At 37.7% G+C, this 9,909-nt stretch overlaps 4 protein-coding genes across 7 annotated transcripts in view; 3 read left to right on the forward strand and 1 right to left on the reverse strand.

The window, feature by feature from the left end:
• Positions 1-9,909, reverse strand: part of LOC116840845 (flotillin-2) — a 126,494-nt gene that overhangs the window by 50,139 nt on the left and 66,446 nt on the right. The window lies entirely within an intron of this gene.
• Positions 1,352-4,251, forward strand: LOC116840840 (glucose dehydrogenase [FAD, quinone]-like). Of its 2 annotated transcripts, none has more exons than XM_032808098.1 (2): positions 1,352-1,939; positions 2,112-4,251. In XM_032808098.1, the coding sequence occupies exon 2, from the start codon at positions 2,141-2,143 to the stop codon at positions 4,007-4,009; it is 1,869 nt and encodes a 622-aa protein (XP_032663989.1). In that variant the 5' UTR covers positions 1,352-1,939; positions 2,112-2,140; the 3' UTR covers positions 4,010-4,251. The 2 variants fall into 2 exon arrangements, with proteins under 2 accessions (XP_032663989.1, XP_032663988.1); XM_032808097.1 differs by having other exon boundaries at positions 1,354-1,939; positions 2,109-4,251.
• LOC116840842 (glucose dehydrogenase [FAD, quinone]-like) overlaps positions 7,338-9,909 on the forward strand; it is a 7,575-nt gene continuing 5,003 nt past the window's right edge. For all 3 annotated transcript variants that reach the window (XM_032808104.1, XM_032808103.1, XM_032808105.1), the window contains exon 1: positions 7,338-7,540. The gene's annotated coding sequence lies outside the window, so the exon portion shown is untranslated. The remainder of the gene's footprint in view (positions 7,541-9,909) is intronic.
• LOC116840846 (glucose dehydrogenase [FAD, quinone]-like) lies at positions 8,781-9,712 on the forward strand. The gene has a single exon (XM_032808113.1). The coding sequence runs from the start codon at positions 9,056-9,058 to the stop codon at positions 9,590-9,592; it is 537 nt and encodes a 178-aa protein (XP_032664004.1). The 5' UTR covers positions 8,781-9,055; the 3' UTR covers positions 9,593-9,712.

Here is a 9,909-nt window from a genome sequence, read left to right on the forward strand (position 1 = left end):
CCTTTATCGGCGCTCATTGTTTGTTAAAAAGTTATTAACAAAAGAAGTTGCATAAAATGAATATAATTTTTGGACATTGTATATACAAAAACATGGAATTTGTAAGCTAGGAAGGTGCGAGGCGTACGTAATCACGTACACACACACACACGTTTCACACACACTGGTCGCCGGCACGCGCGCTCGCCCATCCGCCCGGGTGAGTTCGCGGTGTGTGCGTGTGTTCCTATTATATTTGAAGCTTTGTAAATATACACTTTTTCTTACACTTTTGTGAAAAATTCTCACTCTTTAGCTCAAGTACAATAGACTTGGCCCCCCTCCCGTCACGGCGCGAGGGATCTGGGGGGCATAGCCCCCCAGTTACACGACTAGAGACAGGTATTTTTCCTGTCTCATTAATATCTTGGAAACGCGATTGCCATATAGGCGTGTTTATATTATTATTTATTATTAAAAAAAAGTATGTATTTATGAAACTTCAAATATAATACGAACACACGCACTGTTGCCCGGGCGGGTGCGCATTGCGCGCGTGCAAGCGAGCAATGTGTGTGTATGTGTGTGTGTATGTGTGTACGTACGTACATACGTTTAATAAAAAAGATAGCCTGTCTCTAGTCGTGTAACTGGGGGGCTACGCCCCCCAGATCCCTCGCACCACGGAGAGAGGGGGGCCAAGTCTGTTGTACTTAGCTAAAGAGTGAGAATTTCTCACAAAAGTGTGAGAAAAAGTGTGTGTTTATAAAACTTCAAATATAATACGAACACACGCACACACCGCGAGCCCGCGTGACGGCGAACAGTATGTGTGTGTTTTTTTTTTTATTAATATTCGCACATATTCGTGTACTATTCACTATATTTCCATATACAAAAATTACATTCAACTTTTGAAACTTTTTTGTTAATAACTTTTTAACAATGAGCGCTGATAAAGGTCAATAGCATTGACCTCCTTGAGGATCGAGATTGACATTAAGGTTATTCCGAAATTATTTGGAGCTGGCTGTATAAAGATAAACATTTACAGCAATATGATAAAAAGCGACGGAGATAAGTATATCTCCAACGCAATGTATATATTGTTACATAAACATTGTAACTGTCAAATTGTACATAATAATAAAATTATCTTAGGCAAAATGAGCTACTCTATACATTGAATGTTTAATTTGAATGTGGTAATTATCGAGAAAATGCATGGTATCATTTCCTGATATTGCAATATTTGCAATATTTGTAAGATATGCAATATTTGCCTCACACAAGTTTTTAAACATTCATATTTGTGAAATACATAATCACTAGACAGTGTAACTTAAGGTTATCGTATGTATATACATATGTATACGATGATTCGCGTAAGATCATATTCCTATTTGTCAGTGTACTCGTTAATTAGATTATATATTCGTATTTTTCATTACCAATTCTGATATTTTGTACAGGTAATATCACGATGCAAACAGAGAGGATGTTTTGACCTACTAAGAAGATAATTACAAATTTTTGCTATTGTAGCATAAACTGCTGAAAGCAGTTATATATTTATTGACTGATAGATTTGTTGCCAAAATATGCCATTATCATCGAGCAGACGATGAATACAAAAATAAGAAACTGCATAGATATCCATACATACACATAAATATAGAAAAATATATTTATTCTTCTTGATCAAGGGAAGGGGAAATAAAATGTTAATTATCTTGTTCCAAGAGCTAAGTATTACATCACGTCAGAGCATTAATCGACGTATCAGTCGTCTTCGTGCTCTCGAATAACGCACATTCATTGATACAGACGCTGAGCTTAGAAAACAACTAGTTAATATTAAAAATTTTCGATTTGAACTTACGATATTTTCGACGTCGATCCTGAAAATTTATAAAAAAACAAAAGAAACTAGAGAACTACTCCATAAATTTTCCATAAGGTAAGTTATTACTGAAAAGGAAAAACGTTTGTACAATAGAATAGTTAATTTAATATATTTTTTTCTAATTACGGATATAAAATTAATTGACAATTGGCCCAGCATTCTTACAGCTTGCACAAATATAACATCAAGCGATACGCATTAAATCGTAATATTACATTTTCAGCAGCCTAAAATCGTTAGGTACGTGACACAATCATGGAGGCATGCATGGAGGCCAGTTGTGCAGCTGCAACGACTAGTGCTTCTACGTTCATTTTCCTACAACTGGTGCAATCACTTCTAGTCGCACAATGCGGTTTGAGCGACAATTATCCACCGGACCGTTCGGAAGAAATCGCGAATAGCAACATCGAATTCGATTTTGTCATCGTAGGCGCCGGGAGCGCTGGATCCGTAATAGCTAATCGTTTGACCGAAGTAGAAAACTGGAAAGTATTGCTGATCGAGGCCGGAGATGACCCCTCAGCTGTCAGCGAGGTCCCATTGTTATTCCCAGAGACGTTATCCACGTCGGAAGATTACTCCTACGACGCCGAGCCTGACGAACTCATCTGTCAAAGCTCCAAAAATAAAGTGTGCAAATGGCGTAAGGGTAAAGCTCTCGGCGGTAGCACCACGATAAACGGTATGATCTACCATTACGGTAACGATGAGGATTATAACGAGTGGTCCCGGATGGGTAACGAAGGATGGAGCTACGAGGAGGTTCTGCCGTATTTCAAGAAATCACAGAGCTGCAATTACGTTCACAGCGACGAGAGGGAATATTGCGATCACGGTGGACCAATGCACATCGGATATTTTAATTACACCGACACAGGAATACAAAAATTGTTTATGAGCGCCGCTCGCGAGTTGAATGTGCCTATTCTAAATACCGTTAACGGTGACAAGTACATTGGATACGGCATAGCTCCGGCAAATGTGCACGAGGCTCGCAAGATGAACACGGCAAGAGCCTTCTTGTCACCGATTAAAAACAGGAGCAATTTCTACGTGATGAAGTCCACTCGAGCTGACGCCGTTCTCCTGCGAGGCACTCAGGCGATCGGAGTACGTGTGACTCTAAAGAATGGCAGGTCAATCGACGTGAGAGCATCGAAAGAGGTGATTCTGTCCGCCGGCACTGTCGCCAGTCCACAACTGCTAATGCTCTCCGGCATTGGACCTAAGCAGCATCTTCTTGAAATGGGCATACCGAGTGTTGTTGATTTGCCAGTCGGCAAAAATCTTCAGAACCATGTCGGTTGGCAAGGTATATATTTGACCTACAAGAATGAGACCGCGAGACCGCCATCGTCCACGTTCATTTCAGATGAAGCTTATGAATATTTAATGTATAAACGTGGTAGTTTGGCGACCAGTGGTGGTTTCGATTTTGTCAGTTTTGTCAATGTATATGACTCAAACTCCAAGTATCCCGATATACAGTTCTTTCATGTTCACTATCCGCAGTGGAATGTAGACAAGCTGAACGTGATATCTAAAATATTCACTATGGACGACGATATGAAGCATGACATAATGAAAACGCTTAGGGAAGTCGACATTATAGCGCCTATGCCGTCCTTGCTGAAGCCGAAGAGCAAAGGCGAGTTGCGATTACGCAGTACGAATCCGGCGATTCCTGTCAAGATTTATGCAAAATGCTTTTCCGAGCAAAAGAACATCGAAACGATGTTAGAGTCCTTGAACTTTATAAAGAAAGTGCTAAAAACTGAGACATTCGTACGACAAGGAGTATCGTTGCATCATCTGGATATTCCAGGTTGCCGGCACACCGAATCCGATTCCGACGAATACTGGAGATGTAACTTGCGACACACTTCCATCACATATTACCACGCAACTGGTACAGCGAAAATGGGTCCTCGAAGTGATCCTACAGCCGTCGTAGACGCTCGATTGAGAGTACACGGAGTGCAAGGGCTCAGGGTCGTCGATGCATCTATTATGCCGACGATCATAAGCGGAACTACGATGGCACCTACGATAATGATAGGAGAGAAAGGTGCAGATTTAATCAAGGAGGATTGGGCGGATGTGGGTGGCAAAGCTGATTAGAAAACAACACAGCTGTACCACGTTGTATATAGTAGATGGAAGGCTCCCCTTCTCGTGTTGCAACTTGCGAATTAACAAGCGAACACATAATTGAATTGGGAAATTTAAGAAAATCTCTCGTACAATGTATGATTTTTATCAAGTATATGATTTTATAACTTATGTTTTATTTTGCAATATTTCATTGTATGTGTCACATTTCATTGTGCACATAATAAAGTTTATATTTTATCAACTTTAAATTATGCACTGTGATTAAATAAATACAAAAGCGTCTTAATTTTTTTTCCACCAGTCACCGCTAAGCAAACATTAATGATAACATTAACTTGTAAATTATTATGTACTGGTTTATAACATATTATTCTACTAAATAATTATAATTGTAGTAATCTGGTATTTAGTAATCTAGATTTTTGTTAATTTCTATGATTTTATTTATGATAAAATGAAAAACAAAAGTATCAAACAAAAGTACCATATAAAAATTATCAAAACAAAAACTTCAAAACGAAAAGTACATGTTAATTTAAACAAAGTGCAAATATTTTAAATTAATTATATTCAAAAAAGAAGTAAGATCAATATAATTAACCAAGTAAGTACGTATATACGTAAGTACTTATTACATAAATAATTGTATGATAAGTTGTAATAATATTAATAATTGGACGCTGAAATATCCAAATATCAAATTGAAAAAAACTCAACATCGAGGATCAAAAACTCTCGGCGTGCCCCAATAAATAAATTCATAAATAAATTCATAAATATATTCATACAGAAAAGTCATTCCTATACAGGGTGTCCGGTAACTGATCGAGCAATTGCCATGTACGGGTAGAACGGGTCAAAATAATGATAAAATTATATACCATTTTGAAATTTTCTCAATATTTATTCCGTAATTAATTAAAATGTATAAACGAATGAGCGCACGAGAAGCGGAAGGCTAGGTTCTGTATGTAAAAGAAATGGCTTACCTCTTAGCAACGATGAGTAAACAGCTGATTTCAAAACGGAATAACCAGCGACACGTATACATGTCCTACGCGTCCATTCTGATTGGTGCAGTGTATACGAAATTCTTTATAATATTTTACTTACGAAAAATCTTTTCTTTCTCGCCAATTAATTTCAAATTCAGATTATTCACATTTGCAATGCGGGTCGCAGACATCACAAGCGTAGATTGATGTAAAACTAATAATGAAATGTACGTGAAACTATATGGTCGATCATGAATCTTTTCGTCACATAAATTCGTGAATCGATGATTATTATAGATACATACTGCTTACTGCAGCCTATACAGGGTGTTTCACACTCTCCTCCGGGCATTTTTTGGGGACGTAGAATGGGTTGATATGAACATAAAAGTCCTGTACCGTTTTGCGATATTCGTAATAATTATCGAGATATTAATTGTAGAAAATGTGTGAATGATCATGCAGGATATGGTAAATGAATTATAATAGCGACGACTGCTATCGTGTACTTATATTTTAGGTCAAATTGAACAAAAAAGTCCTCTACCGTTTCGCAAATAATCACATAGATTTTTAATTATTAATTAAAGAAGATGAGTGCATTATCACGCGAAATCGTGCAATAATCTTCTTTAATCAATAATTAAAAATTTATGTGATTATTTGGAAAATGGTAGAGGACTTTTTTATTCAATTTGACCTAAAGTATAAATACACGACGGCAGTCGTCGCTACTATAACTTATTTACAATATTCATACCTCATTTAAAATAACTCATTTACAATTTACATATCCTGCATGATCATTCACAAATTTTCTACAATTAATGTCTCCATAATTATTGCGAATATCGCAAAACGATAGAGGACTTTTATGTTCACATCAATCCATTTTACGTCCCCAAAAAATGCCCGGAGGAGAGTGTGAGACACCCTGTATTACAAACGCAATCTGACGGATAAACGCATATCGCTTGTATGCGTGCGTTGTATGATCTGAAGCTGAATCGCTTGGTGATGCAAATGCGGCTTGAAGGACAAACTCATTCGCTTGTGTGTGCGTGCGTACGTGTGAACCTGAATTTGAAAAAACGGGAGAATCTGCGCGAAAATAAAAGGACTTTTTATCGGATGAGATTTCGAAACCTCCGTATGCCTGTACCAATCTTAATCAAACTCGGTGCAAATTACGCGCGCGCTAAACATTATATAACGAAACTTTCATCAGACTTTCGATTTTCGTGCTTAAGATATTTGACTTTGAAGACCAGAAATCGACCCAGAAATTCCAAATAACCTTATAGGTATCGCGTTTTTTGTTTACGTACTCAGCGGCGCTTAATATATCTTTCTCTCTTTTGGAATAAGCAATGTTATAAAAAGCATTAAAACATTATTACAAAATAAAGTCTATATGTGTCAATTTATATAATTTAGTTGTACTCTCTTATCGAATTATATTTAATAATTAAATTATCTTAAATTGTGTGAGTTATAGAGTACAGCTAAAGTTTTGGTTCGTTATAGTACAGTGCTCAGAATTACATATATAAATGAGGTGATTTTTCTCTTATTGCTCCAATTCGGACTACGCAACTGATAATCACAATCTTCGACCTCAAGATTATTGACATTACGAAACCATGCGAGGTATTTCCTAATATCTGAAAAATTGTTATCGAAACAACTTTTTTACGTATAAAATTTTTACACTAGCAATATACATTTATACATTATTAAAATTACAACGTAACAATAGGTTTCCACGTTATCCATGGAGTACTTTTGCAGACGCGTTATTTTTAAGTAGTATCCCCAATATAGGTCTATTCAATAGTCTACTGAAAGCATCTCATAGATTTCGTTATGTCATCAAAAGACAATTTTTTAAAATTAATATCTTGATAATTATTGCGAATATCATACAGAATCATTTTATATCTACCTCAATTCACTTCTTCGGTGAAAAATTATGATATCATTCTTGACACAAAACACACAATAGTATTTTTTCGCACGAGTTTATAAACTCGTTGATAGGAGGCATAATCACATGATAATGTAACTTTATTCTGCATCAATTTTTATAATGTTGCATTCTCGAAACTCATAAAAAATTACTAAATATATAAATTTGCATTCTGCATTATCATTTTTACTAAGCTAAATAGACAAATTTATGATAGATTACGTAACAGAAAATTCTAAATTAACAACTTAAAGTATAAAGCGATAAAGATAGATAACGATTGATAACAATTACGGGCTATAAACTTGTTCTGACTTACGTCATCCATATTAACCTAAAAAAAGAATGAGTGGATGCAAGAGACAGTGTAAGATGTTTCAGTCGCTAAAGCGATGTCCAATAGAACACATTGCACAATTCAGTTAATCGTGTAGCTTAGAAGACTACAACTAAACATTTCAGAACAGCACTTTAAGTTTGCAATATTTTCGCCAGTATATAGCGAGACAGTGATTTATCACAGAGAACGGAACGAAAACGGGAGATACCAAAGAAATTTTCCAGATTCATACAGTGAGTTATTATCTAAATAAAAAATTCCTGCTCTATAAAATAGCTAATTTAATGTGTATACACAAATATTATTGTGTAACAATATTATTTCTTCCATTTCTAACTTATTTTTCTTCCTTTATAAGCCAAAAATTAACCGATAATTGGCTCAGTATTATGATAACTTGAGAATCAATCAATGTGTGTTAACATTGAATACTATATTTTCATATAGCATGAAATTGTTAGGTACGTAACACGATCATGGAGGCATGCGTGGCAGCCAGTTGTGCAGTTGCAACTACTAGTGCCTCCACTATTTTCTTGCAACTGGTGCAATCGCTTCTAGTCGCACATTGCGGTTTGAGTGACGCGAGCAATAATTATCCATCGGACCGCTCGGAAGAAATCGCGAATAGCAACATCGAATTTGACTTTGTCATCGTAGGCGCCGGAAGCGCCGGGTCCGTAGTAGCTAATCGTTTGACCGAAATAGAAAACTGGAAAGTATTGCTGATCGAGGCCGGAGACAATCCCTCAGTTATCAGCGAGGTCCCCGGGTTCTACGCACACTTGTTATCGTCGCAGTATGATTACTCTTACGAACCTGAGCCCGACAAACTCGCTTGCCAAAGTTGCAAAAACAAGCTGTGCAAATGGCCTGGAGGTAAAGCTCTCGGCGGTACTTCCACAATGAACGGTATGCTCTACGTTCACGGCAACGAAGAGGATTATAACCAGTGGTCCCGGATGGGTAACGAAGGATGGAGCTACGAGGAGGTTCTGCCATACTTCAGAAAGTCGCAAAACTGCGATCGCGTACACAGCGACGAGTGGAGGAGAAGATACTGCGGTCATGGTGGGCCGTTGGATATCAGATACTTTAATTATACTGACACAGAAATGCGCGAAATGTTTATGGACGCCGCTCGCGAATTGAATATACCCACTTTAGAAACTATTAACGGTGACAAATACATTGGATACGGCAAAGCTCAGGGAACTTCGAATGATGGTCGCAGAATAAGCGCGGCAAAAGCTTTCTTGTCACCGATTAAAAACAAAAGCAATTTCTACGTAATGAAATCTACCCGAGCCAACGCCGTTCTCCTAAATGATACTCGGGCTGTTGGAGTACGCGTGACTCTGAAGAATGGCAAGTCGATCAATGTGAAAGCGACGAAGGAAGTGATTCTGTCTGCCGGCGCTATCGCCAGTCTACAACTATTGATGCTCTCTGGCCTAAGCAGCATTTATTCGAAATGAGAATAAAGAGTGTTGTCGATTTGCCAGTCGGCAAGAATCTTCGTAATCATGTCAGTTGGCAAGGACTATTTTTGGCCTACAAGAACAAAACCACAACACCGCCGTCGTCCACATCTACCCTTGACGAAGCTTACCAATATCTAATACATAAATAAGGTATTTTAAGGGATAAGGGAACTAACGGTGGTTTCGATTTCGTAAGTTTTGTTAATGTAAGCGACTCGAACTCCCGACATACAGTTCCTTCATGTTCATTATCCACGATGGCATATGCAAAATGTGGACGCGATGTGGCGTGTATTCTCTTTAGATGAAAGGATAAAGCATATAATGAAAATGCTTGATGAAGTTGATATGATGGTGCCTGCTCTGTGTCTAGTCAAGCCAAAGAGCTCTGGTGAGCTGCGGCTGCGTAGCAAAGATCCGGCGGTCCTTATTAAGATCTACGGGAACTTCTATTCCGAGCATGAAAATGTGGAAGTAATGTTGAAGTTCTTAGACTTCATAAAGAAAATGCTGAAAACCGAGGCATTCGTACGACGAGAAGTATGGCTGCATCATTTGGACATTCCAGATTGCCGACGCACCGAACCCGATTCCGACGAATATTGGAGATGCAACCTGCGACACATGTCTATGGCGTTCTATCATCCCGTTGAAACAGCCAAAATGGGCCCTCGGGATGATCTCACGGCCGTCGTAGACGCTCAATTGAGAGTTTACGGAGTACAAGATCTCAGAGTCATCGATGCATCTATCATGCCAACGATTACTAGCGGACCCACGAATGCGCCTACGATACACTGAGAGAAAAAAATAGTTGGAATAACTATAATCTCACTATATTTTATAGTTCGTTTTGGCCTCAAACATATATTTATAGTTCATCTAAACATGAAGATATAGTATTAGGACCTTAACTTAGTTTCCGCCCGCAAATGTTAGAGGGCAATGCAAACAGTTCTAGTAGTCATTACTAACGAAACAGGTAGTTTGTGATTAATTTCGACATTTCTCGATAACATTCAGTCAGCATACACAATTATTTTCCTAAACAACAATTTCTTTTGCTTTGTGAAAAATGGAACGCGATAAAGTGTTTTTTCGACATGTGCTTTTGCACT

The sequence above is a fragment of the Odontomachus brunneus genome, unplaced genomic scaffold (genome assembly GCF_010583005.1).
Source record: "Odontomachus brunneus isolate Ranch 3 - 2012 unplaced genomic scaffold, Obru_v1 Obru_scaffold_012, whole genome shotgun sequence".
NCBI lineage: Eukaryota > Metazoa > Arthropoda > Insecta > Hymenoptera > Formicidae > Odontomachus > Odontomachus brunneus.